Source organism: Mustela putorius, unplaced genomic scaffold (assembly GCF_011764305.1).
Source record: "Mustela putorius furo isolate JIRA1106 unplaced genomic scaffold, ASM1176430v1.1 tig00000460_pilon_pilon_pilon, whole genome shotgun sequence".
Lineage (NCBI taxonomy): Eukaryota > Metazoa > Chordata > Mammalia > Carnivora > Mustelidae > Mustela > Mustela putorius.
The window spans coordinates 20,398,198-20,425,883 of NW_025421389.1; the positions used below are offsets into that span (position 1 = coordinate 20,398,198).

At 51.7% G+C, this 27,686-nt stretch overlaps 2 protein-coding genes across 7 annotated transcripts; both read right to left on the reverse strand.

Moving 5' to 3' along the window:
- Positions 1-2,155: 2,155 nt before the first annotated feature.
- LOC101693730 (histone H4 transcription factor) lies at positions 2,156-14,829 on the reverse strand. Of its 5 annotated transcripts, none has more exons than XM_004750024.3 (11): positions 14,617-14,742; positions 10,342-10,433; positions 9,276-9,460; positions 6,019-6,248; positions 5,655-5,766; positions 5,345-5,497; positions 4,536-4,613; positions 4,327-4,447; positions 4,097-4,235; positions 3,882-4,006; positions 2,156-3,128 (listed from the first exon to the last, which is right to left on the reverse strand). In XM_004750024.3, exons 3-11 carry the CDS (start codon positions 9,448-9,450, stop codon positions 2,708-2,710), a joined length of 1,554 nt encoding a protein of 517 aa, XP_004750081.1. In that variant the 5' UTR covers positions 9,451-9,460; positions 10,342-10,433; positions 14,617-14,742; the 3' UTR covers positions 2,156-2,707. The 5 variants fall into 5 exon arrangements, with proteins under 5 accessions (XP_004750081.1, XP_004750080.1, XP_044936375.1 ...); XM_004750023.3 differs by lacking the exon at positions 14,617-14,742 and adding an exon at positions 14,156-14,609; XM_045080440.1 differs by lacking the exon at positions 14,617-14,742 and adding an exon at positions 10,888-10,910.
- Positions 14,830-17,943: 3,114 nt separating this feature from the next.
- C2CD2L (C2CD2 like) lies at positions 17,944-27,563 on the reverse strand. 2 transcript variants are annotated; one of them, XM_004750243.3, is made up of 14 exons: positions 26,795-27,563; positions 24,696-24,791; positions 24,205-24,324; positions 23,926-24,036; positions 23,721-23,837; positions 23,515-23,626; positions 23,264-23,372; positions 22,202-22,266; positions 21,985-22,112; positions 21,712-21,886; positions 20,918-21,019; positions 20,656-20,789; positions 20,283-20,568; positions 17,944-19,041 (listed from the first exon to the last, which is right to left on the reverse strand). In XM_004750243.3, the coding sequence occupies exons 1-14, from the start codon at positions 27,146-27,148 to the stop codon at positions 18,830-18,832; spliced, it is 2,121 nt and encodes a 706-aa protein (XP_004750300.2). In that variant the 5' UTR covers positions 27,149-27,563; the 3' UTR covers positions 17,944-18,829. The 2 variants fall into 2 exon arrangements, with proteins under 2 accessions (XP_004750300.2, XP_044936374.1); XM_045080439.1 differs by having other exon boundaries at positions 20,656-20,792.
- Positions 27,564-27,686: the final 123 nt, after the last annotated feature.

The window sequence follows — 27,686 nt, forward strand, 5'->3', positions numbered from 1 at the left end:
GCATATGGAAAATGGGACACCACCATGTTTCCAAGGTTTGGAGCCTTCATTTATTTTTTAAAACTTTATTATTTTTAGGTAATCAACGTGGGGTTTGAACTTACAACTGAGATAAAGAGTCACTCATTCTATGGATGGAGTCAGCCAGGCGCCCCAAGGTTTGGAGTCTTTCAAGTCTTTATCTGGGCTTGGTTAGGAGAAAGATCTCTAATGACATGCTTTTGGGGTCTTTGGCCCTGTTCTATTCACCTCTTGGATTTTTAACCCACCTCTTGGAGACAGGTGTCCATCAAGTCTAACCACACAAAATTTACTAAGGACAAACACAAGATCCTGACGTTAAGTCCAAGGTAACAGCTGCATACATCTGAAGTGAAGGGAACGTGGTCTGGGCAGTAAAAAAGTTTGTAAAGACAGGGGTTCTAAAGGGCAGTGGCTTCACAACAGAGAGCCTGGTAGAACCACCAAAACACAGGCCCGGAGGAGGTAGGGGGAGGGGGCTCCAAATTAAATGATACAAGGAGGTATAGAAGAAACTGGGAGGTCCTTAGCCCAAAGAAACCTGTTGTCTTCAACTAGCGGAAGGCATGCTGGGGGGAAGCAGATTACACTTGTTTGGTGGAGGACAGCGTGTGGGCGGCAAAACCAGTTCAGGATCCTGGAGAGTGAGCCTGGAAACCCTGTAGCTCCGAGGGGGCCAACCTTTCATCCATGTCTTCACTCTCCCCGACGCTGCCTTTCCTTGAAGTTGCTCCTCGTAAAGGCCACGGGAACATCTGCATGGACACATAACCTAAAGCCCTCATTCTCTCTTGTCTGAAATCTTGCAGCAGCTCTTCTCTGCTTGCAACCTCTCACGCTTCCAAATGTATATGCCCCATCGCTTGCAGAATCACCACCCGAAAATCTAACATAGTTCTGGGTGGCCTGGCCTGCCTTCCTAATCTCTGCCCACGGCTTCCTGCCTTCTGGGCTGCAGACCATAAAGCAGTCCTTCAGCTTTACAGACCTAGTTTCCTTGACCTGGAGTAACCTGTCCACACCTCTGTACATGGCAGCTCTATCACTTTCTACGACACCTTTTCTGACCCCTCGCCCAAGGGATACTGCTGCCTCCTGCTCGGAGCCTCCTCAGTGAGCCCCACCTGGCTGCCATCACTTCACTGTCCCTGCCTCTCTACCAGGTGTCTTCAGGGCAGATCCTGGGTTTTGTCCATCCTTGTATCTTCAGCCCCTGCCACAGTGCCTGGACTATATTGGAGAAACTCAGTAAATGGTGGATGGAATGAACAGAGAGATATTTCTTTCCTAAATTCTTCCTGCAATAGGCACACCGTTTTTGTGAAGAAAATTACATTTGGTCTTTGGTGGGCAGCTTTCTGTCCAGCTAGGACCCCTGTATTTCCTTGACCTCTCCAGAGTGGAAGCGACCCGAAGCATGGACACAGTGCTGATAAGTGGCTAGACAGGCCAAAAAATTGGCTCTTATTTTGGACGGTTTCAACATCTTTGAGAATCTAGTGAAAAACAGAACCTTTCCCCCTTTTATTATTTTTTTTCAAAGATTTTATTTCAGAGAGATCACAGTAGAGAGGCAGGCAGAGAGAGGGAAGCAGGCTCCCTGCTGAGCAGAGAGCCCGATGCGGGACTCGATCCCAGGACCCTGAGGTCATGACCTGAGCCGAAGGCAGTGGCTTAACTCACTGAGCCACCCAGGCGGCCCCTTCCCCCTTTTCTAACTTGGTTCCTAAAACTAGAGTACCTGCCATTCCCTAGGGCCCCCAGATCCACCTCCCCCCGCCCACCTAGAGGCTTCCCTCCCAGTCCCACAGGTGGAAACCCCTCCCCCAGAGATACTGGGTATCTAACCAGAACTCAGAGGACATGTCTGCAGCCAGGTGCTCTCTTCCTGATGAGGCGCGCGTGCGCATTCTAGAGCACTACTTGTGCCCACAAACGGGACCTCCAGGGAGGCGGTAGATGCTTGAAGAAATGGAGAAGTTTCACCAAGGGGTGGGGGGAGGGGAACAAGAAGAAAGTTAAATGAACCTCAGTCACTAGAAGAACAAGCCGAACGATTCAGCTCCTCTTCCAGGCAGCTGCATCTCCTCACTATCCAGTTAACAGCCAAAAGACATAAGGAAGGAGAAATGAGAACAGTCCAAGTGTTTATTACTGAAGAAACTGTTACACACACACTCAGGACCTCCATTCCCATCCTTGAGGATAACCGGGGAGGTCCTTGTGGTTGTAGGAGCCCTTCGGAGGGAAAGGCCTACCTGGCTCACGCTGCCTTGGCTGGTTTTGAGGAAAAGGCCCTTGCAGGGACCAGTTACACGGCATCACTGGACCTAAGGACCCTTAAAGACGGGACTGGGTACAAGGTGACAGAATTTTGGTCACCATCTCAGCATGACTGGGGGTTACGGGTAAGCCTGATACTAGCCCCTCTACAAGAACACACAGGACCAGGGCATCCCCCTCAAGGAATCCAGACTCCTCAGGATCCCCCAACACATGTGGTCCGGCAGAAAAGGGAAGCCTTCAGAGTCTGCTGCATGACACAGGCCGGGTCCAGAGCACACCGCACTGCTCTTGGCAACACTCTTAAAGGCCTCCATCGGCAGGGGCTGCCCGCTCGGGGCACAGCCAGCAGACCGGCACAAACCCCGGGGCCTGGGGTGGAAACAGCCAGGCTCCGTAGCCTTCACACCAACCCTTCTGGCTCCTCAGCTATTCCCTGAAGCTTTTCCATGACGTCCCCTGAGGGGGACTCAGGGGCTGGGGGGGGCTCTCCCGGGGCTTCCGACAGCACATAGTAGACAATCTCTTGCTCGCCTTGGGCATTGGTCTGATTCACCACATGGATGACGGGGCTGGGAGTGTCCTGAGAGGCTGGGAGGCCTGTCCCCTGGCTGCTCCCGCCCTCCCCCTCCTCTTCAGCCTCCTCCTGGGGTCCTGGCTCCCCCGGCACTGCTTCGAGAATGATGCCCTGCAGGCTGGTCTCATTCAGCGACGCTCCCAGGCCTGATCCCTCTTGCGGCTGCCGAAGCAGCTGCTGTGTCAGCTCCACACTCTCGTAGCGAACCAGCTGCAGCCGCATGTAGCCGTCTTCATGCTCCTTGTACCTGGTGAAGCAGGAGCACACAGGGCAGCGACCGCGCGCGCAGGGGGACGTGGAACGTCCCGGTGAGCGGCAAGGTAAGGGACAGACATGAGAGGGTGGGACAGGTCCTGGGATTTTAAGCGACCAGAGTTGGAGACCAAAAAGATCTTTAGGGGAATATGTAGAAAACAAGACGAGAGGGAAAGAGCATTACTTACAATGGAAAATCATATGTAGAAACTTGAGAGGCAGGGAGAGAGGAAGAGAAGGTGGGATAAAGACATGATCTGTGTTGGAGGGTGGGGGGTGTCGCAGGAATTAGGAAACGGTCATGGAGCTAAGGGGCAGGAACCTTAGGCTCCAGTTTTGATTCTGGCTGCAGGGCTCTGGAACCACATTTAAAAATCAAAATAATCATCTTTGCTCCACCACTTTATTCTCAGGGTTCCTTGAACCTGAATGGAGATGGTGGATTATCATCAAATTCAAATAAATTTTAAAGATTTTATTTATTTGAGAAAGCGCGCACAAGCAGAAAGGGGCCAAACGGTGAGGGGCAGAGGGAGAAGCAGCCCCCCACACTGGGCAGACAGCCCAACGCAGGCTGACCCCAGGACCCTGGCTGGGATCATGACCTGGGCTGAAGGCAGATGCTTAAACGGCTGAGCCACCCAGGCGTTCCAAATTTGAGGTTTTTAACTTGTGGAAAAGGTATGGGGAGGTGCAGGGGGTTGGTGGGGGAGGCCTGTGAATCTAGAGGGCAGGATTGACATACCGAAAACGGGGGTGCCCTGAGGGCCACTTGAACTGGTGCTTCTCACGAAGATGTACAGTGAGGTTGTTGCCCCTCGTGAAGCATTTGTCACACACATGACACTTGTACCTTGGCTCTGAGTCTCCCTGAGAGGGAGGGGAGGACAGTGAGGCCAACTCTCCACCCCGGGTTCCCCACACCTCTGCCTGTCCTCTCCCACCGAGAGCCCCACTCACTTCATGCACTTTTCGGTAATGGGACTTGATAGAGCAGAGGGATCGCGCACTGAAGCTGCAGTTCTCAAAATCACACCTGTAGGCTGGCTCTTTGCTGTGAGTATCCAGGTGCTTCCGCAGGTCAATCAGATTCTTGCAGCTGTGGGGAGAGGTCAGGTGGGGCTGGAGGGCACAGGGGACACTGGACTGTGAGTTCTCAGACTTCTAGCCCCTTACCTGGTTCCCCTTACCTGTAGTCACAACAGTCACACTTGAAGGGCCGGTCCTCGCTGTGGCGAAAGCGCATGTGGTTTCGGAGGGAGGATGGCAGCGGACAGGTCATATCACATAGAGGGCACTTATAGTGATTCACTGAGAGGAGCAGAGAGGGGGGCCATGACCTGAAGCCTAGTGGGAACCTGGAGGGAGGGCCAGGCGCTTGGGGGCTCTGGCTACTCACCGTGGTTACGCATATGGTCCCGCAAGAGCCGCTCTGTGGCAAATCTCTTGGAACAGTGAGAGCACTGGAAGCGCTGCTCTGGGGCAGAACAGGCAGAAGACAGGGTGGGCTGCGGGGGATGGTGGGGAGGCTCATGGAAGACAGGAAACCCGGGAGAGGGGAACCACCCAAGAAAAGGGGGAGCTTAAGAACTAGGGATAGACACAGTACCACTGAAGGAGCATAGGGCCTTGGAGTCGAGAACTTGAATTTGAATCCCTGCTTGCCCCCTAACTAGCTGTGCAACCTCACATAAGTGATTTAATGTGAGATTCAGTTTCTTCATCTGCAAAAAGAGGGTGAGGGGTGCCTGACTGGCTCAGCTGGTTAAGTGTTTGCCTTCGCCTCAGGTCATGATCCCAGAGTCCTGGGATGGAGTCCCAGGATCGAGTCCCATACCAGGCTCCCTGTTGAGCAGGGAGCCTGCTTCTCCCTTGGCCTATTGCTCCCCCTGCTTGTGCTCTCAGGCCCTCTCTCTCACAAATACACACATACATACATACATAAAATCTTCAAAAAAAAAAAGAGGGGGTAAGAAGTGCACCTCATGGGGCTGAGAATTCACTGGGAAAAGAAAGCACACGGTAAGCACTGAATAAAACATCTAATGATTCTCAGGCAGCCAAGGCTGTGGCAGGTGACTGAGCCCTAAGACAGATGTAGCCAAGCTGCAGATGCCTTCAGTGGCCCCCTCTCCCAGGAATATACCCTTAATCCCCACCCCAAGCAGGACAGCCTGTACCCACTCCCCTTCTTCTCGGACTGCTTACGATCCAAAGAGGTCTGGCGACGGATGTGATCTAAGAACTTAGTGTTGTTGGCAAACATGCCCCCACAGGTGGGGCAGGCCACCACCTTTTCCTGGGTATGGCTGCGGAGGTGCTCTCGAAGCTTCCGGCAGTCCTTGAAGGTGCAGGTACAGCCTGGGAAAGAAAGCCCAGTCAGGCTTCAGTCATGGACCCCCAGAGCAGGCTCTGGTGCTGAATCTCCAGACAGCAGCGACCCTTACCCCATGGGACTGGGCCCATGCCTAGCTACCCGAGGCCTTCAGCAACCCCAGGCGTTCTTTAAAGGCCCTACCTTTCCAGCCACACAGCACCACATGGTTGTCCTTGCCGATCGCCTGGTACTCACAGCATAGGCTGTGCGCTTCCACGTGCCGATAGAACCACTCAGGATTGTCGAAGGAACTCTGTGCCAGGAGCAACTTGAGGTGAGGATGGGTAGAGGGACTTTGACCCCTTCGTGTCCAAGGGGGGCTCCTTGGCTGTCTCCCAAATTAGGTCGGCAGGGGCATGCCCCTCCCTATTTGAGCAAGGGAGCTGCCCGGAAATGAGATGCTAGCGGGAACCTGGCATACATGGGGCATCCCTGACAGGGTCAAGGCATCGTGGGCTAAGACCCCCAACTTCCTTCTGCCCCATTCCCAGCACTGCCCGCTGACCTCACAGTGCTCCCACAGACACAGGAAGTGGTCAGGGATGTCGGGAATGATGTTGCGGCTCTGGAAGTCCAGGATGCAGGGGCTGAGGTTGGCCTGGCTCTGCAGGGCCTGCAGCCCCCACTGCTTCAGCTTGGTGTGGTAGCAGTGGAAGTAAACGTGGCGGATGAGGTCAGCTGAACTGTCCATAGAACAAAAGCCACACTCCTGCCACAAGCAGGAGAATTCCTCCTCTGCAGAAAGATGTTTAGAAGGAAGAGTCTGATATTTTGCAAAGCTCAGTTCTCCTACCTATAGCACTTAGCAGCGAGAGAGGAGGCTGGATTCTGACCCAATTACCAGCAGTTCATTTCGCAAATACCAGCATTTAACTACCACCAATCGTGCCCCAGGCACTGGGGATACAAAGAGTAAAGAGGGTCCCAGTCCTCGCCCTCACAACAACTTTCAGTCATGGAGAAAAAACATTAATCAAGTAACACACGTATGCATATAAAACCCCAGCCAGTCCCAAGCTCTATGAGGGGGTGGTGGTCTGGGGTACTATAACATCATCAAGCAGAGGTCATCTGATATGGACAGGGATGACTTGGAAGTGTCCCTGTGTTGAGATGTGAAGGGTGAGTATCTGTAAACTAGAGGGAGAAGTGTGGCTGTTGAGGCAGAGGGAAGGGTGTGTTCAAGGCCCGTTGCCCAAAACTCCCAGATGGCAGGGGTGGCTGGCAGGCACTAGTGGCTCCGGATTTCTGCCTCGGCCTCCCAGCTCGGGACACCTCCCACTCCTTCCTTCAGACCAGTCGTTCCTTTCCCTATATTCTCCCCGAGGCCTGTCCTCTCTGGAAAAGCCATCGACTGTTGCAGTCCACTGCATGGTTCTTAAGCAGCTCTCTCCAAGCACATTTTCTGATTTTTTCTAAAGATTTTATTTATTTATTTGACAGAGTTCACAAATAGGCAGAGAGGCAAGCGGCGGGGAGGGGACAGGGGGAAGGCAGGCTCCCCACTGAGCAGAGAGCCTGACATGGGGCTCGATCCCAGGACCCTGAGCCGAAGGCAGAGGCTTTAACCCACTGAACCACCCAGGCACCCCTCCAAGCACATTTTCAAATCTTTACAAGGGTTTACTTGTTTTAGAAAGTAGGTACTTAAAAAAAATATAAGGGGGTGGGTGCCTAGGTGGCTCAGTTGCTTGAGCATCTGCCTTTGGCTCAGGTCATGATCCCAGGGTCCTAGATTGAGTCCTGCATGGCAGCTGGGGGTGAGGTCCTTATTCGGCGGGAGTCTGCTTCTCCCTCTGCTCCTCTCCCTTGCTAGTGTGTGCATGCTCTCTCTCTCTCTCTCTCTCACAAATAAATAAATAAAATATTTTAAAAAATATCTGTATAAGGGGCACCTGAGTGGCTCAGCTGCTTGAGCATCCAACTCCTAATGTTGGGTCAAGTCTTGATCTCACAGTTGTGAGTTCAAGCCCCATGCTGGGCATAGAGCCTACTTTAAAACACACACACACACACACACACACACCCTAATTTCTCTTTCATACAGGGGTGCCTGGGTGGCTCAGTAGGTTCAGCCTTTGCTGTCAGCTCAGATCATGGTCTCAGGGTCCTGAAATCGAGCCCCGCATCGGGCTCTCTGCTTGGTGGGGAGCCTGCTTCTTCCTCCCCCTCTGCCTGCCTGTGATCTCTCTCTGTTAAAAAAAACAAATAAGGGGCGCCTGGGTGGCTCAGTGGGTTAAGCCGCTGCCTTCGGCTCAGGTCATGATCTCAGGGTCTTGGGATCGAGTCCCGCATCGGGCTCTCTGCTCAGTGGGAAGCCTGCTTCCTCCTCCTCTCTCTCTCTGCCTGTCTCTCTGCCTACTTGTGATCTCTCTCTGTCAAATAAATAAATAAAATCTTTAAAAAAAAAAAACAAACAAATAAAATCTTCAAAAAATAATTTCTCTTTCATACATATATTATTTGACATCTAAAACTATTGCTTGTAGTTCATAGTCACTAGACTTAAAACAGAATTTGAGGCAGGGGAAAGAGAGCTGCCTCTGTACTTTCTGCAGAACAGAGTTCTTTAAACTGTGTTGTGACCTATTAGTGACAGCAGAAATCAATTTAGAGGACTGCAAACCAATTTTTTTTTTTAACTTATTTGAGAGAGAAAGAGAGAGAATGAGAGCACAAGAAGGGAGAGATCAGAGGGAGAAGCAGACTTCCTGCCGCACAGGGAGCCCGATGTGGGACTTGATCCCAGGACTCCAGGATCATAATCTGAGCCGAAGGCAGCCGCTCAATCAACTGAGCCATCCAGGTGCCCCTGCAAACCAATTTTTTTAAGGAGGCTCCAGGCTCCACATGGGGCTTGAACTCATGACTCTGAGATCAAGAGTTGAGTGCTCCACCGACTGAGCCAGCCAAGCACCCCTCTGCATTTCTTTTTAAATGAAAAAGAACAAGACAGAACACTTCAGAGAGCATTTAATAGAGGTAAGGATTATTTCAAGTATTTTTTAAGTTTTGTGTATGGGGTTGGGATGTAAAATGCATTCCTAACTGGCTGCTGCAGTAAAGAAAAAACCGAGAAGCACTACCAGAGAATCAGACAAGCAGGCTGTTGACAGTATGTACAGTATGATCCTTTTTAAAAAATAAAATCCTCTTTATCTAGTGTACATATATGGGGCACCTGGGTGGCTCAGGGGGTTAAAGCCTCTGCCTTTGGCTCAGGTCATGATCTCAGGATCCTGGGATCGAGCCCCACATCGGGCTCTCTGCTCAGCAGGGAGCCTGCTTCACCCTCTCTCCTCTGCCTGCTGCTCTGCCTACTTGTGATCTCTGTCAGATAAATAAATAAAATCTTTTTTAAAATGTACATATTTATGGGGCGCCTGGGTGGCTCAGTGGGTTAAAGCCTCTGCCTTCGGCTCGGGTCATGATCTCAGGGTCCTGGGATCAAGCCCCACATGGTGCTCTCTGCTCAGCAGAGAGCCTGCTTCCCTGCCTCTCTGCCTACTTGTGATCTCTCTCTCCCTGTCAAATAAATAAATAAAATCTTTTAAAAAATAAATAAATAAAATAAAATGTACATATTTATGCACATACAAAAAATATATACATATATACTGCTTTTTGATGGCAGGCTGGCAGATTCGTTCCATTTCCTATACAGTGTCTACCATGTTTTTATAAGCAAAAACAGCACCATTAGGAAAAGTCAGATTTCCCACCTTCCTTGAGCTCTTTCCCCTTCCTGTCCTGCTCCCTTACCAAGTGGGTCCTCCTCCTCCTCTTCCTCCTCCCCGGAGCCGTGCAGGTGCTGCTGCAGGTGCTGAGTGACATGCTCGCAGAACTCCTCCATGGCTGAGCACACAAAGGAGCAGGACCCCCACTCGCACTGGAGCCCCAGGTTCTCCTTTCGGAGAACTTTCGCCGGGGGTGGCATGGCCTTCACCCTAGAAGAGGAAGAGATCCACAGCTACAAGGATTCCACCAAGTGCTGCTGGGGGCGAACGGGTGCACAGCCTGCCAAGAACCGGCAGGCGTTTCTGCCATGACCCTCGAGGAACAGCTAGTGCGGCTCGGTTCCTCGAGCCCCTGGAAGCTGCCTGGCGTGCCTGTGAAGGGAAAACACACGCTAACATCACGGAGCGGGTGCCAGGCACTGAGCTAAGAACTTCAACAGCCGATTTCTCATGAAGCTTCAGAGCGATGGGCCAAGAAGGAATTAATTATTCCAACAGAATGCAGAACACTGTGCACAAGTTCAAAGCGATGGCTTTGGACAAGGAACAGACTTCAAACCCACACTCCTGTGTCCACCACCTATTAGCTGTGTGACGGTGGCCAATAACTTCACCCTTCGAATCCTGAACACCCTCAGCTTTGAAATGGGGATAACAAAACTCTTTGTTTTTAATTTCACACTTACTATATAGGTCAAGTACCATACTAAGCACATTACATGATGTCACTGAATTACCAACACCACCCAATGAGGGAAGTACTATTTTTAACTTCACTTACAGGTAAGAACTTCAGGTTCAGAGAGGTTAACTGGTTTGCTCAAGGTCACACACTAGTGGGGCGGTAGAGTCAGGTCAGGCTGAGTCCAAAGTCCATATCCTTTCTAACCCACACAGCTTGCAGATGAGCCCCAAAGCTCTTTATCTCTTACTGCATCCATCCTAAGCCCCTGCCAGAATTTTAAACCACCATTCAATCTGCCTTTGCCTAACCTACCCAGCAGATACTGACCACCCCCCTAACATCCTCAGAACTAAAACGTCCCGGTGACTCTGAACAACAGACATGTGAACTGGACAGATCCACTTACACGCAGAGTTCTCCAACACTTTTCGAAAACACTGGTAAACTTTTCTGGAGGTATGCAACAATTTGAAAAAATTCCCAGATGAACTGTGTAGTCTAGGCATAAGTAAAGAATTAAGAAAAAGTTAGGTATGTCATAAATACATAAATACTAGTCTATTTTAGAAAACTAATTAGGGAAAAAAGAAAAGAAAAGAAAACTAATTGGGGGGGGTGCCTGGGTGACTCAGTCATTAAGTGTCTGTCTTTGGCTCAGGTCATGACCCCAGAGTCCCAGGATCAAGCCCCACATCAGGGTCCCTGCTTAGCAGGAACCCTGCTTCTCCCTCTCCCACTCCCCCTGCTTGTGTTCCCTCTCTTGCTGTGTCTCTGCCAAGTAAATAAACAAAAACTTAAAAAAAAAAAAAAAAGAATACGAATAAGATATATCACAAATACATAAATACTAATCTATTCTAGAATACAAGTCTGTTTAATTATTTACTATTTATTATTTAATACCATAAAATATACCCAAATCTATTATAAAAAGTTAAAATTTATTGTTCACCTGGCTGGCTCAGTCAGTGGAGCATGTAACTCTTGATCTTGGAGTCATGAGTTCAAGCCCCACACTGGGCGCAGATTACTTTAAAAATTTTAAAAAGTTAAAATTTATCAAAGCTTACACACACACGTACATACAATACATTATCTTTTCTACTGTTAGTAATATGTGCAACATCTCCAGTGTTTTGTTTCATATAAGACAATACTGATGACAGACGACTCACCTTATAAAGAGGCCACATAAAACTAACAGTTTCGATAAATACAGTCCAGTACTATAAACGTATGTTCTCTTCCTTATGATTTTCTTAATAACAGGAGAAAAAGTAGGGAAAGACTTCCTAAGTCAGACATAACATCCCAAACCTCCTCTATCTCCTGCCTGCAGGATCAAGTCCACTTAGAACTGCACGCAAGGCTCTTCTCCAACTGCCTCAACTTCTCCAGAAACTGAGAAAGGACACTACCATGACTGAGCATGAGTGAGGGCCTACCACGAGTCAGCCCCTTCATTTATTTTTTTTTTATGAAAAATTTATTTATTTGACAGAGAGAGAGATCACAAGCAGGCAGAGAGGCAGGCAGAGAGAGAGGGGGATGCAGGGCTCCATCCCAGGACTCTGGAGATTATGACTTGAGCCGAAGGCAGAGGCTCAATCCACTGAGCTATCCAGATGCCCCTTAAACTTCATTTCATTTGATGTAAGAGCATTCTGACTCTAACCCAAAGATCATATTCTTCCTCGCCGAAACCATGCGGCCGCTCTGGCTTCCTCTCCTGTCCGTTCATTCCTCTCTCTCTTTGATCCAACCATATTTGTCCCTAAACACATTACATACTACTGAAACTCTGTGCCTGAGAAACTTCCACCTACCCTCAAGCCCACTGTCCCTTCCTTGGTGAGTCCTTTCCAATTTATCCTGGTACAGCTGGAAAATCCAGCTGCTGTCCCTGCAGCACTTCATTACAGCGCTGTTACAACGGAATGGAACATCTGTCTCCCCCAGACTAGGGGCTTCTCAGGGCAGGGACCTCACCCCTTCCCTTCCCTTTCCCAGCATTAGCCCAGAGTTCTGTACTCTTCAGACAATGTCAGGATCTGACCATATTCCAGGAAGCCTTCCTAAATTACTTGCCCTCGGATTACTCCTGCCTTTTGGTTCTATGGCTGCCATAGCTAATGCCAGAAAATCTCAACCCGATTTGTATGCTGCCCATGGTCATTTGATGTGTTCTATTCTCATTCACACAATTGGGACAATATTAGCTGCTTTGGAGCAGGAACCACACCACGCCCATCTGTGTCCCTATACTGTGTCCAGCACGGTGCTGAGCACAGACGCTGTAAACATATACCTGTTGTCGGACTGGGTAAGGCCCAGCAGGTGGGCTATCTAGGCATCTAGATATCTAGAATGACTTGAAAATTAGGCAAAGTTCCCTGAATCCCTTTCGCTGTCCTCCAGTGTTCTTCACTTTCTCTCCTTGTGCCCTGCTGGTCTCTATCCTGGGGAGCTGTGGGACAGTAACTATCTGGACACCATTCCTCCTTCTGTAGGCAAGGAATCCAGTGAGGCACCCTGTATACTGGAGAGGGCACTGGACCAACTGTCAGAAAGCCTAGGTTCAAGTTTCCTGTCTCAATTATTTTACTCTGTCTCAAAAAATGTAACATTAAGTATCTACAGTAGGCAAAGCACTGTTCTAAGTGTCCTGCATGTATAAAAACTCATTAATAGGGGCGCCTGGGTGGCTCAGTGGGTTAAAGCCTCTCCCTTCAGCTCAGGTCATGATCCCAGGGTCCTGCGCAGAGCCTGCTTCCTCCTCTCTCTGTCTCTGCCTGCCTCTCTGCCTACTTGTCTGTCAAATAAATAAATAAAATCTTTTTAAAAAAATTAAAATTAAAAACAAAAACTCATTAATACAACAACCCACCTACCGAGGTATTGTTCTTCCACTCCACAAATGAGGTAATGGGCCCTGATAGGTTAAGTAATTTACCCAAGGCCACAAAGCTAGTGATAGAGACAGAATTCAAAGCCAGGGAGTTTGGCTCCGTTTTCCTCCGACACCCGCCATCTTAACTCTCCTTGTCTGACTCCTTCCTCCCCATAGACCACAATTGTATCCGTATACACAATACCCCAAACATGTTTTATTAAGTAGTTATTCTGCCAGCTTCTCCCAATAAACTGTGAGCTCCTAGAAAGCCTGGCCTGTGCCCCATTCAGTTCTAATTTCAGGACCAGCAGCACACCCTCATACAAGCTCTTTTTTTTTTTTTAAAGATTTTATTTATTTGACAGAGAGCGCAGAGAGGCAGGGAGAGAGAGAGAGAGAGAGAGAGAGGAGGAAGCAGGCTCCCTTTAGAGCAGAGAGCCCGATGTGGAGCTAGATCCCAAGACCTTGGGATCATGACCAGAGCAGAAGGCAGAGGCTTTAACCCACTGCACCACCCAGGCGCCCTCATACAAGCTCTTTTTTTTTTTTTAAGTTGTTTTTTTTTTTTTAAAGATTTTATTTATTTATTTGACAGAGAGATTACAAGTAGGCAGAGAGGAAGGCAGAGAGAGAGAGGAGGAAGCAGGCTCCCTGCTGAGCAGAGAGCCCGATGCGGGACTCGATCCCAGGACCCTGAGATCAAGACCTGAGCCGAAGGCAGCGGGTTAACCCACTGAGCCACCCAGGCGCCCATACAAGCTCTTTTAATGTTTAAGTAAACCTATAACTTATTACTTTACTTTTTTGATAAATAACCTAACTTCCTTGAACCTGTTTTTGTTTTTAATGTAAAATCACAAGTAGTGATAGACTGAACTAACTAATATCACAACTAATACTAATATCACATCTAGTGATAGACTGAACAAACCTGGTTAGAAACCAACAACATTTACTAGCTGTGTCACCTTCTGCAAGTTACTTAAACCTCAGTTTCCCATAAAGCAGGGGAATCATTAAGCCTGTCCCACTGAACTGACTTATGGACTAAACTAAATAATGCATATTAAACATCCCGCCAGAACTCAACAAGTGTTAGCTGTTTGTATCCTTGCTTCTGAGGGGGAGAGGATCTAAGCACAATTCTACAAAAAGGTCAACAAAAGGACCACCGGAGAAAACCCTAACACTCTTCATCTGGAATCACAGTAAGAAGAAATCAGGAAATACTTACGGGTATATATTTTAACGCAAGGCACCGACAGATAACCCTGAACGATATTCAAGAAAAGGAGAGACCTACGTCCTGAACATCCTAAGGACTCACAATCTGGCCGAAGAGATGACTCTGACGTATGAAGACAAGCGCCAAAACAAAGCGGCGATGGGGGAAGCCAGGACAGAAAGAAATCCCAGTGCAGAAGCGAAACAGGGAAGACTTGCCCTAAGCAGCAGGGCCCGGGCCCCTGAAACACCGGTCGAATTCGGAGAAAAGGAGACCGTCCCGGCTGGTAAAACCTCTCCCTCGCAGCCTCGCAGGCTTCCCGGAGTCCTTCTCCCACTAAGGCATGGCGGTAACCATGTCTCAGAAGCAGTGAAGCCCCAGACGAGGGAGCTGGGAGATACGAGTCGGGGTTAGGGCTCCGGGGCACTGCAGGCGCCGGGCAGACCGACGTGGCCGAGCTGCCAGAAGAAGCCTCGCGGAGGTGACTAAAGAAGAGCCTGGCCCCGGGAGCCTGCTCAGAGAGCACCCCGACGCTGCTCCGGGAAACCCGCAGCCCAGCTTACCGTCCCTCCGCCGCCGGCTCTCTCCAGCTCTTCCCACCTCGAACCATCTCCGGAAGGGCGCTTGAGCGACGGCCAGCGAGAGCCAATCGCCGCTCTTAAATCCCTCTAACAGCCAATGGCCGCTGCGACTGACGGAAACCGTGCGCGACCAAAATAGGGAAGGGGTGGGAGTGAGGACCCGCGGGCTGCGGGGAAAGTAGCTTTGCTGGCGCTGCTGGGTTCCAGACGCAGCGCGGACTGGGATCCCAAGGTCCCGAATTCGCCCAACTGCGCAGACTCCGCGCTGGCATCCACTGGGCCTGCGCGGGGCTCGAGCTGATCGCCGAGCGCCGGCTCTCTTTCCTCTCTTGGCTTACGGCGTTAGCTGCAGGCGAGCGCGGGGAAGAGGAGCGGGAGGCGGTGGCAGCTGCGCGCAGGGCTGCGTGCACCGAGCTGTCAGCCCCTGTCGACCCAAACTGAAGTTCTACCTCTACCCTCACCCTCTTACTCTGATTTCTTAAATATCGGTATTCCAGTGCCATCTTTTCCCTCCACCACCTCTCCTCTTCCGAGACTCAGTGAACAGCCGCGTTATCTATCCACTCCTTCAAACTAGAAACCCAGCAGCAGTCCTCCCTGATTCCTCCCTCATCCGTTACCTACCATCCTCCGCCCAAGTCCTGTGAATTTTAACTTCTTAAACACGGGAGCTCTCAAATTCACGCCCCCCAACCCTTCGCCGTCCCCTCGCTCGTCTATTAACGACGCCCAGGCCCATGTCTACACTACCTGGTTCCATCGCGTGCACTCTCCCTTCCTTACAAGACCTTCCCCACGAAGAAATTCTGTTAAACCACGACCCTGCTTTCAACACTTCAAGGCCTTCTGTGGCCCAGAGGCAAAAACCCCAAACCAAACTGAGGCTTTCTAGACCCTTCGATATCTGAGTCCTGCATACTGCAACCGTGTCTTTTGTCCTGGTCCTCTCTTTCTGCTCTCCAGCCCAGTTTCTTGCGGTTTCTCGACCACACCTAGCCGCCTTTTACCTTTCCTGCCTTGTACTTGCTGTTTCCTCTGCCTGATGCCATCTTCCCCCTTCTCCCCCTCTGACATGTATCTGATTGACTCCTACTCATTCTTCTGGTCTCAGTGAAGATGCTTCTTTTCCCAAGTCTTCCAGTAGGGGAGGGCAGGGGTTGTATGTGCTCTTCACCCACGTGACTCCATCACTTAGCCTACCAGGGTTTGAGACATATTTGTTAAATAATGTACCTTAGTAAAGTTCATTGGGCTTGAGATTTATTTTGTTACATTTTTCTGTATTTTTCTAACCTAAAAATAAGCCTGTATGATTCATATAATCAGAAAACACATTAAATGTTCAATATAAATGAAAGACACTGTTAAAAATGACAAAGTCAGAGTAAAATCAGAAATTTGTGCATGAAGTTTGTTACTAACAGTGGACTATGGCGTTGTCCCTATTTTAAAATCGGGTTTTTTAAAAAATATAATTCTGAAGTAATAAAAATATAGCTTATCAACTTCATTCCTTCAAAAGCACAGTTATAGTAATACACAAAATGCCAACCTTCTTTTAATTCAGATTTACACCACTGAAGATGGTTTTTAGCTTTAATTTAGCAATTTCATGAAGAAAAATTCATTCACAGAGCTATGTAGATTCAAACCAATTTTTACAGAGCAAAAATTTCAGGATAGCTCTGGGATCCACACATGACTCCAGAATTTTAGACCACATCTTGCTGTCTAGCATTATTTACTTCCATCTCAATCTGCTTCTCTTGAAAACAAGCTACAATTTTGGTTTGAAAACTCAGGCATATCCTGAGATTTGTTCTTTATTCTCGGTAAATAAGCTACTTCTTAGATCAAGGGAAACAGATTGATAAATCTCTGAGTTTTCTTGACCTAGAGTTGAGCATTTTACTATATCTAAATTACTCAAACATCCATACTCTGCCACTCTTACTAAATATCCTATATTCAGGGGGCACCTGGGTGGCTCAGTGGGTTAATCCTCAGCCTTTAGCTCGGGTCATGATCTCAGGGTCCTGGGATCTAGCCCTGCATCGGGCTCTCTGTTCAGCGGGGAGCCTGCTTTCCCCTCTCTCTCTGCCTGCCTCTCTGCCTACTTGTGATCTTTCTCTCTGTCAAATAAATAAATAAAATCTTTTAAAAAAATACTACATTTGGGAGGCGAGGTGGTTAAGTGTCTGCACTGGACTCAGAGCAAGTTCTATGACTGAGCCCCCTCTAAGGCTCCCTGCTCAACTGGGAGTCTGCTTCTCCTCTGCCCCTCACTCTGCTGGTGCGCTCTCTCTCTATCAAATAAATAAATAAATAAATAAAATCCTATATTCGGTGATTAGTATGGATGGGACATGGGAAAAATTGACAGTTCCATGCTGCCTACCCAAAGGCATGTGCCCTAAACACCCTGTGATATAAGTCAGTTAGAATGGTGAGGCTGGAGGTGACCTGAATGATTATCTAGGTCACTCTTCATTTTAGGGATGAGGAAGTAGAGGTCCAGAAGGTCCAGAAAGACCTTGGTCTGTCCAAGGTCACTTGGTGTTGTCTGTGGTACATTCAGGCTTTCTTTCCCCCGTCCAGGGCTCTGTCTGACATCCTGCAGCAGCTTCCCTGGTTCAAATCCTGGGTAAGGTCCCAAAGAACAGGAACCAGGAGTGAAGAATTTGCTAGCAGCCAGAACTCCCTGAAGCTTGGCCATATTTAGGAATGAAAGACTTTTCAGTATGATGAAACCTTTATAAGACTTCCCCCTCCCAATCTGTCTCTTGTGAGGCAACAGTTAGCACTTATTCAGCATTGACCATATGCCAGCAGAATAGTAAGCACTTCATGCATTTACTTCTCAGCCACAACCAAGTCATAGCTACTATCACAGTTCCCATTTTACAGATGAAAAAACTGAGGCACTCTGTGGTAACATAACTTGCCCGAGGTCACACAGGTAGAAGAGCTGAGACTCAAATCTAGGCCATCTAGATCCAGAATCCATGCTTAGGATCCTATCATATCCTGGAAGGAGCAGCCTATTCAAGAAAGGGGAATGAAGATGCCTGTACGAGTTTTTTTACTTTTTTCTCTGATTGATGTTTTTTGCTATGACTTCACCCCTCAAAGACTCGTTCTCCCATCGTCTCTCCACGTATCCCTTCTTCCCTGCATGAACTTCTTAACAGACCCAACATGTGTGTCATCTACCCCACCACACTATCTGGGCCCCCCGTCCCTGATCTTCCCACCCTACCAATGCCACAGCTTTGCTGCTCACTGACCTTTCAAAGGATAACCACTTTATAAACTCCAATTTGACTTTAATTTAATAAATTAAATTCCAAGCCATCACACAGCAATGGACATCATCATCTCCCAACACACAGAGGTGTAGCCCTGCTCTTGTGCCATTATCATCACAGTCTTTAATGAAGCCCCTGAAGCCATTTCTCTGGGGAAGGCTTCCACCCAGCTCCTGGCTCCCTCCTTCCAACAGAGCCACTGCTCACGGAGAAGGCATCAAGTACAAAAACAGTAATAAAGGGGAGGGAAGGATGAGGAGCAGAAGGGGAGGCAGGGAGGTGGGGAGTACCTGCCCCCCTTCCGGGGCACCAGCCCGGCTTTCTGTGAGCTGCCAATGTCCCCAGAGGCAGACACTGGTGCTGGTCAGAGTGGGGACCTGAGGGAGACATGGGAGTCCTGTCCCAAAGGGAATTAACTGCCTACCCTCCTGGGACAGGAAAAGAAGGGTCACCTGGGAGAAATGCCCTCTCTGATCTGTTCGCTGAGGGCCCTGGACCACACATATAAATAGAAAAGAGAATAAATAGGGGAGGAAGGACCAGCTGAGGAGCTGAGCACCCTGGGGCTCCTCTGAGGGGCCAATGTCAACAGCAGGCAACCAGTTCTGAGGAATGCCCACATGTGCAGGGACGGAGCCCTCCTCTCACTCCCAGCCACCCACTCCCTCTTCGGCGTCCTCAGCAACGGGTGCCCGCCTGTCTCATGCTTCCCGTTGCAAGTACCCTTCCAACTGGCCCCACAGCCCAGGGTGCACAGGGCTTCCTGGAACCCAGAGGGCTTCCCTGGCCCAGGCTGTTGGGAATCCAGGAAGGGGAATGGAAGAGGATGTGGGGGGTGGGCTGAGAGGACTCCTGCCCTCTCCTAGCTCAGGATGTGAGAAGGGCCCTCAGAGCTGGGGGCTGGGATTGCCATTAGCCTTGGGTTTGGATTTGAAGGAAAAGCGCTTGATTAGGCGGCGAGAAAAACTGCCGGCCTTCTTTCGGACACTGGGTGTGGCCGTGGTGTTGGAGAGGTCGTCGTGTGATTGGCTCAGACCAGCTTCCTTCTGGCGAGGCCTCCGGCGGAAGATAAGCTTCGTGCCACTGCGCAGGAAACTCACTGTGGGGGAAGAGGGGAGGCTGAGGCAGAAAGAGGGGGCACAGCTCGCATGGGGTGAGATGGGGAGCAGAGAAAGGACCAAGCGCGCAGGGGTTGAAGATACAGAAGCAGTTCCTCTGTCTAAAAGCCAGGCTTCCTTACAAAAGAAAGTAGAGACAAAATATGCCTTCTATCTTTCCTAAGGAGAAAAATGGAGGTGCTTATGGGATTCATGTGTGCACTGCTGGCTACTGCCGCTGAGCACCAGACTGACAACTGGGCTTCTACTATGGGAAGACAAAGGCTGAGCAGAGGGTACTCCTAAAAGCCCATAAAGTCATAGAAGGACAAGGTAGGCACTGACTCGTCAACCAAATTCCAGGATGTAAGCAGGAAGCGGGGCAGCTGGAAAACCTCAGGGAGGTAAATTCAGAACCAACATAATGAGAAAAGTGCTTACACAGCGGGCTTTGGACTTAGGAATCTCATTATCCCAAGAAGTGATGAAGGCTTAAGTCACAGTTAAATACATTTGTGGTTGACAGACTCATTGGCAGAGGGATAAAAATGTGGGGGGCAAGCCCCTCATCCTTAGAAGTGAGAAAAGCACCAGCCAATCCCTGGGCCAGCCATGTGGCTGCTAGAAGGACATTTCTAGAGTTGATCCCGGGGTAGGATTCCTTATACTCATAAGGAAGAGAGTACAGAATGGAAGGCGGCAGGGAGGAAAAAAAGAAAACCATAGGAGGGGCGCCTGGGTGGCTCAGTGGGTTAAGCCGCTGCCTTCGGCTCAGGTCATGATCTCAGGGTCTTGGGATCGAGTCCCACATCAGGCTCTCTGCTCAGCGGGAGGCCTATTTCCCTTCCTCTCTCTGCCTGCCTCTCTGCCTACGTGTGATCTCTCTCTGTCAAATAAATAAATAAAATCTTAAAAAAAAAAAAAAAAAAGAAAAGAAAAGAAAACCATAGGAGAGAACATGTGTGCTTAGACCCAAGAAGAAAAGTGTAGGTAAAGAGAACGACTCCAGCATCCCTTGCTGTCACTGGTGGCCTGTCAGACCCAGGCCAGGAGCCTAGGCAGTAAGTTTTCCTTCTCTACTCTGGCTTGGCTGAAACAGGCTGGGAACTCTGGGGATCCCTTAGCGGAGGAAGGAGAAGGCAAAACTGGGTTGAGAATCCCATTCCCCTAAGTGTCCAGTAGGACCCAGGTCCTGATACTGGGCATAAAAGAAAGGGAGGGGGTGCTGCCAATGTCTCCCCACCTTTGTGATCCTTGAGGCTGCGGGTCTCCAGCGCACCGGTAGACCCTGTTTCCGACTCAACGTCATCCACAGATGGCCTCTCAGAAATGTCCGAACGTGTTGTCTCATCTGCTTCCTGGACGCTGGTGGGGCTGGAGAGGGCATCGAGGGGTCCTGGGGACGTGGCTGGTGGGTCTGAGGGCGGGGAGGAGGGACCCCCACTGGTTCCTGCGTCCTCCTGCATGGAGGCGTCCAGAGATGCCGCATAGCCCAGAGATAGTGCCAACTCGTCCTGAGCAATGGGCACCTGGCAGGAGCGACATGTTTTAATGGGCAGGAGTGACCCATCAGGGCTTTCTCCCTATCCCAGCTCCTCTCCTCAGAGCCATGTTACCTTGGAAACGCCAGAGATGATAAGAGTGCTACGCTTGGTGGGTGTCTTTTTGGCTGCCCGCCCGCTGGGCTCAGTGAGCTGACGAATCGCTGTCTCTGCGACAGGGTCCAAGCCGTTGGAAAGGTGGCTCTCCCCTGCTGGGGGGGTACAGAGGCTGGATAACCTGACTGCTCCCTGGCTCCTGGGTCCCACACAAAATGGCTTCTTGACTCTGGGGCCCCCGTGCCCTCCGACACTCACACCTCCCGATCCCCCCACTCACGGCTGCTGCTGTGGGAGGTACTGCTGGGGCCGCTGCTCTCACTCAGCACAGTTGTCGTCTTCTCAGTCACCTCCACCTTGGACGGGGAGCGGGAGGGGGAGTCTGGTGGGTGGGGGAGGGTCAGTGAGCTGGGAGGTGCCTTAAAGTGGCCCCCACCCCCTACTGTATTGAGATGCAGGCTTTGGCTGACTCAGAGGGCAGGGGTGCCTAAGGGACAGTTAATCACGCGGGTGATTAATAAGATGCCAGGGGGGCAAAAAGACACCACGGGAACCAATGGGAGTGTGGGGAAGGGTCGTGGGGCCTACCCAGGGCATGGGGAGATACCATGAAGATGCCTGGGGGCAGAGGGAGCCCCTTGGGGCCCCCAGAGATGGGAAGAATGTCATGGAGGGCCCCCAGGAGTGAGACAAGTATCACAGAGGTCACTGGGTTAGTTGGCAGATCCCAAAGGTGCTAGAAGGTTGAGGGTAGAGGGAGGGACAACTAGGTGCCTGGGTCTGGGGAAAGGGCTGGCAGGAGACCTGTGAAAAGACAGCAGGGAACGGGAGAGACAGAAGGGCAAGGGTCCTGCAGGAGGGCCCGGCAGACCCAGGATCCCAGGATGGTTGGCGGGAGAGGAACAGTGGGGAAAAGGAAGGATGTAAGGGGAGGTCTGAGAGACAAAGATTGTGGATGGAAGTTGTGGCTGGAAAACAGGAGGAGCTGGAATTAGGGCTTCCCTTGCCCTTCCCTGCCCCACACGGGTCTGCAGCCAGGGGACCCTGGCTCGAACTGGGCTCCCTTCTCTTTACCTAGTTTCCCTTCTACACGGGGCCGGGACTGGACGGTGGTGACTGTGGTCACAATGGTGCCATCAGGCATGATGGTTCGGTCTAGCTCGATCTTCTTGGTGGGTGTGATGCTGGGGCGTGGAGTGGAGGGAGTTGGAGTGCCCAGGTTCCGGGGGGAGCCCTCCTCATACTGAAGCTGCCCAGAAGGGGAAGAGCAAAGAGGCGGAACTCAAAGACTGCCCTTCCCCAGTCCCCAGTGTCCTCCGGTCAACCCCCCTGGGCTCAGCTTCTTACCTCTACTGCCATGGTGGCCGCAGGTCCCAGGGCTTTTCCCGGCCCAGGGGTGAGTGGGCAGACCTGTCTTCGGGACAGAGGTCTGGAAGGGGGGCCCACAGACAGTGTGATCTGGCCCAAGATTTCAGCTGGGGAAAGGGACAGCATTGTGAGCTGGGCCCATGACCAGACCCCACTCAGCACCCAGCAGAGGGGCTCCTCCCTGCCCCTTACTCACAGTCTCCGCAGCTGCTGCTCTTCAGCACTTTGAGGCTCAGCTCCCGGCTCTGGGGGCCCAGATCCCTGTGGCCAAGGGGAAGTGAGGCAGGGAGGGTGACAATTAGCAAACCAAACCCACCCTCGAACTGATCACAAGCCAGAGGCAAAGAGGGATGTACATAAACAAGCAGGAACAAGGGCTCCAATTGGATTAACTCCTGCTCTCCAAAAATATTCTCTCTTCCAGGGGCACCTGGCCAGCTGAGTTGTGGAAGAGCACGTGACTCCTGATGTCAGGGTCATGAGATGGAGCCCCACATTGGGTGGAGAGATCACTTAAATCAATGAAATTTTTTAAAAAATGGAAAAACAAACACCCTCTCTTACCAAGGGAATAGGACAGGGTTCTGCGCAGTACACTGGGCATGGATCCTCCCTGGTCTTGCCCTCCCTGTCTCTCTCTCTCTCTATGTCAAACCACCCCCTTCCCTTTGCTCAGGCTGTTTCCTCTGCCAAAAACACTTTTCTGTCACATTCTGTTGAAATCCTATTCTTTTTTTTTTTTTTTAAAGATTTTATTTATTTATTTGACAGAGAGAGATCGCGGGTAGGCTGAGAGAGAGAGGAGGAAAAGAGCCGGATGCGGGGCTCAATCCTAGGACCCTGGGATCATGACCTGAGCCGAAGGCAGAGGCTTTAACCCATTGAGCCACCCAGGTGCCCCTGAAATCCTATTCTTGCTGTAAGGTGTGGTTTAAATGCCACCTCCTCCAGGAAGCCTACTCTGATCTTTATTAGCCCCCTGTGGGAATTAATCTCCCCCACTTAAGCATGCCCAGGGCAAATCTTGACTGGAGCTCTTATCCCATCTTCTTTATGTACATCTGTCTCTGCCTGGAGCCGGCAATCAACTTGGTCATGTTCGTATCCCCAGGACCTAGGCCAGGGCCTGGCATACAATTGGGGTTCACAAAAGAGTATACTGACAGCAGAGCTGATTCATGCCAGAGCTATGCTGGAAGGGTTTGATCCTCAGTCTGCCCATGAGAGCAGGGGTGGGGGTGGAGGAGTCACTCCTTACAGGGCCAGGTCCTCTGTCCACTCCACCTCGGGACCAGCGCTCACGGGCTTGGTCCACTTCTGTTGCACTGGGTTGTCGAGCTCAGCTACACAGCACAGTTCCCCAGTGCCTGGGAGGAACCAGAAATTAGATGATGCTCAGATCAAAGACAGGAAGCCACTGAGGAATAATGAAGCCACACCCTTGGCAGAAGGGCAGGGAACACCTGCACCCATAGCCTTGGCAGTCCCCCAGCTGCTTCTGGCTCTTACCTTCCAACTCACTTCCCAGGTGAGATGCTCGAAGCTGCCGTAGGAATAACCGTGTAGGTCTGGAGATGGCAGGCTGTGCCTGGGGCACCATGGGTGGCTTCTCACTGGGCACCTAAGAGCAGAAGGAGGTAAAAAGAACAGGAATCCCAACAGAGCACACTGGGGACATTCTGCTTACAAATGATTTGCTTTGAGGACTTACTTACCGGGCCTCCAGGCACAGAGCAAGCCCTGAGGTTGACCATCATGGCCGGCTGGGTGCTGACGATGGCGTCCTCAATCAATTCTTCAATCGTGGAGAGCTCCACCTGCTCCTCGCCTCTCTGCATGGTGAAGAGAACAAAGAGATGGGGCCCCCAGCTCTGCATAGCCTCCCTGCTCTGCCTCTTCCACCCCAGCCTGCCCCCTTACCTCCCTGGCCTGCAGCTTGGGCAGCACCGTCAGGCTGAGGTCTGGGCGATCAGTAAAGGCCCAGGACACGAGCAGCCCCTCGTCAGGGATTTCCTCCAGGCTGACTTCCAACTGCGGGGGATGGACAAAGGGGTGGGTTGACTTGCCTCATGCCTCCAACTGACTCCCTACTCCCCAGGACCCTCCCTTCCCTGATTCTGTCCCAGAGAGGAACCCAAATGCAAGGCTGAGGCCTTGAACCACCCCCTGCCCAACTCGGTTTCCCACATCCCCCTCCACCTGTGTTGGTGGCAGTGTCAGAGTGACGTGGTAGGTCTCCATGGAGACGGCAGCGGGGGACTGCTGGGTCACAGAGACTGGGAACATCACCTCCTCAGCAGAGAGCTGGCAATGCAGCACCTGAGACCAGCAAGGCACGGAGACAACGAGGGTCAGGTGTGATGAGAGGACGGGGGCTCAACCCTGCTTCGCTCTGCCCTATAAAGAGCCCACCCCACCTGCTTTTCCTTGGGACTTCACTTTTTTGGGGTCACAAGCCCATAAAAGAATTAAATAAAACCCAAAGACTCCCTGTCCAGAAAAATGCAGATACATACACATATGCCCCATTACGCATGTAATTTGAATGCGGCTCTCAGACCTCCCGAACCCAGTCCTTGGATGCCAAAGGCATTTAGAGACTCCAAGTGAAGAGCCCTTAGACTAAAAAGAACTCTTGGGATCAGCCCCCCCTCAGGCCCTGTGGAAGGCAGTGCCCCACAAACCCTTACCATGGTGCGGTCCGATTGGTCTACGCAGGTCACATGACTAATGCTGGCTCTGGGTGGGACCTGGGGCACCTCCTCAAAGGCAATTTGGATGGAACTCTGAGGGAGTAATGTGGACAGAGGCTCAGGTCTCTGGAGCTGCCCCCCACAGGGCTGGCCTGCTCAGTTATTGGCTGGGCCCTGGCACTGCGGAGGCTGCAGGCTGGCTGCTGGCCCCTCCTTGGCTCAGGGCTTTAGGACAGGAAGTGTTCCCCTAGAACCACACCCCTCTGGGGCCTGCAGTTACTAGGGAGAGCCCTGGAGCTAGACCACCTCAAAGATCAAATCACCTTGAGCAGAAGACCCTAGATTTCTCCTGGAATTATCAGGAGCCTCCCTCTTCTCCCCTCACCTTCTTCTTCATCCCCCAATCTACCCCCAAAGAAAGGTGTGCATAGAAAAAAATCGTAATAAAGGTTTTGGTTGGTACATACATATAACTGGGGAGAGAGGGACACGGCTGAACTAAGGGTAAAGGAAGCAAGGCCACTTGAGTCAAGATAAGAGTTGAAGAAACGAGGCTAAGGCTTCTTCCAGATAAGTAGGATGCGGACATTCAAGGGTATGACCCTATCCATATTGTTGGGGTTGAAGACTAGCTCAGCATGGCCTTGGGGAACTTTCCCAGAGGGACTGGGAAGAAAAGCAAGCTCAGATGGCTCAAGGGTCCAGGACCGAGCTAATTCCTCAAGGCAAACAGCAGGGTGGTATTAGGCAGCAGAAAGCTGCTTAGCTTAGGTCTTGAAAGAGCTTCCTAATTCTTACACAGCAATGGAAACAGCCTACTGAAGCACCATCCAGAGAGAAGATGGGAAGAAGAATTGAGGAGGGGGCACAAATTGAGCTGGCTGCCCTTCCCTGGGTCTTGGGATGGGAGGAAACAAATTCACGGGACTCATGAGCCTGGCAAATCAGAGAATACCAACTTCTCTGTTCCTGTTGCTGGCTTGTTTGAAGGCCAGGCCCAGGGAGATGGGGAGATGGATGCTTGGAACCCCAATCTCCCCACCCCCTGCAAGGGAGGCCAATGTCCAGCTGAGTCAGCTGTCCCGAGGTGCCACTCCTGACCTAGGGACAAGGTACAGGAAAAACTGGGTGGAGGGATGAGTTCAAGATGTGGACTAACAGAAGCCGTCTGGCTTTCTGCTGGCTAGCTGGACAGAGGAGACTGGGCAACTTCTTGCGTGGCCACGTTTGCTTCCAGGCATCTGGGGAGCTAGCAAAGCCCTAGTGGGAGCTGGAGCTAAAGAACCCTCTGGGCAGAAGGCTGATAGACAGTGAGGGCGAAGAGAGATCACTGCGCCAGGATGGGAGAGGGCCCCATGACAGGGAGGCCTCTACCTCCCACCCTACCTCAGTCTTATGACCACGCTTCCTGCCCTACTTCCTGGGAGACCAGATGCCCATGGTGCAATGGGAGGAAGTAGGTTGGGCTGGTTTGTGACTGACCCTCAAGGGGCAGCTCCAGGCTCATCCACTGAGAAGGGCACAGATCTGCTCTCCACCTTAACACCTTTTCCTCAATATATATACTGCAGGTCAGCAAAAAGGAGGATGTGCTAGTCTGTATCAGTAAAATTACTAAAGGCTTGGTGGGGTTGGTAATTCAGGCTCCTTGGGGATCTATCTGCCTGGTCAAACCAGGGATTAGGGGCATGAAATGTTAACTGGGTGTGGTGGCATGAGGACCAGGCAAATTCCTTCCGCAGGTGCACTTGTTTCCCTGCTATCCCTGTTCCTCCAACACAGCCAGCACCCAGGCTACACGGAAGTGCCTTCAGGCCCAGGTATTAGCGTTGCTATGAGAACAGCAACTTGTGCTGGGGTTTGGAGCCAGAGAGTACCTCCACCACAGAATACAGAATATGGGACATGGTTAGATTTCCACAACCTCCAGCCTCACCTGCACCCTTTTCTCTAATCCCAGAGGGGAAGAGAAGCCATAGGGTTCTCCAGCTGATCCCCACCCCCATCTGGCCCTCCAGGCACAAGCAGACCTCCCTCCCTCCCTTGGAAGGAAAGGCTGAGTGAGGGGAACACTCAGGTGCTCCTTTCCAACTCACCCCGTCCCTGCAGGCCTGCTCGTTCAGCGCTCGCACCCAAGCCCGTTGCCAGTTCTCTCGGAAAGACTTGAAGGCGAAGAGCGAAGCCAGGAGGCCCCGGACGCCCGGCTCCTCCGGGGCGCCGGCCCGAGTCGGCCGCAGCCGCAGCAGCGAGCGCCATACGCCCAGCTCCCGCAGGGAGCCCGCGGGCTCCGCAGCTAAGGCGGGTCCCGGGCCCCGGCCCCCACGGGCCCGCGCCAGCCACAAGCCCCGGGCATACTGTAGCAGCCAGCCAAACACCGTGAGCAGCGAGGCGGCGAAAAGGATCAGTAGAGCCGCCCAGCCCACGTCCTGCTGCCACCAGCCCGGATCCATGCTCCGCGCGGGCTCCGATCCGGGCCCCGGCTCGGGCTCAGCCGCTGCCCCGGGGGAGCATGGCCCGGGCGGGCCGCGGGGCGGGGGCGGGCTCCCCCGGGGCTGGGCGCGCGCGGGCTCGGGGGCTCTGCGGGGCTGGGTGTCCGGAACTAGCGGGTGCCACACACAGATCGATGAGAGGAGTCCTGGGGGGTCGCGACGTCGAGGTCCCTCTTTGCGCGGGCCGGTTCCCTCCTTGGTTGGTCCGGCAGTCCGACCTGGGTTAGTCTCCGGCCAGCGCCCGACTCCTCCCACGGCGCGGGCCCTCCCGGACCCGGGCGGGGACTCGTCTGCAGAGACGTGGGGGATCGAGGACCGGCACCGGCTCCGGAAGGGCTGCGTGCGCAAAGCTGACACTGACAACACGGCCGGCGCCCCGCCCCCCCCCGCCCTTAAAGGAGCCGCACCCGCGCTGGGTGGGGCTTGGCGAGCCCGGGGCTCCAGGGCTTGGAGGAGGGCGGGAGGACCACACAGAGTGGAGGAGGTTCCGGGGTTGAAA

What these genes read in the sequence shown, in the direction of transcription:
- LOC101693730 (XM_004750021.3), bottom strand. Translation starts at nt 14,663, where the DNA reads ATGGTTCGAGGTGGGAAGAGCTGGAGAGAGCCGGCGGCGGAGGGACG. An exon ending in GGAGGAGGAGGACCCACTTG is followed by an intron (nt 6,249 to 9,275) that starts GTAAGGGAGCAG and finishes ATCTTTCTGCAG; the next exon opens with AGGAGGAATTCTCCTGCTTG. An exon ending in TCAGGGCACCCCCGTTTTCG is followed by an intron (nt 3,129 to 3,881) that starts GTATGTCAATCC and finishes CTGCTTCACCAG; the next exon opens with GTACAAGGAGCATGAAGACG.
- C2CD2L (XM_045080439.1), bottom strand. Translation starts at nt 27,148, where the DNA reads ATGGATCCGGGCTGGTGGCAGCAGGACGTGGGCTGGGCGGCTCTACTG. An exon ending in CCTGGGAAGTGAGTTGGAAG is followed by an intron (nt 23,373 to 23,514) that starts GTAAGAGCCAGA and finishes GGTTCCTCCCAG; the next exon opens with GCACTGGGGAACTGTGCTGT. An exon ending in GAGCAGCAGCTGCGGAGACT is followed by an intron (nt 22,113 to 22,201) that starts GTGAGTAAGGGG and finishes CCCTTTCCCCAG; the next exon opens with CTGAAATCTTGGGCCAGATC.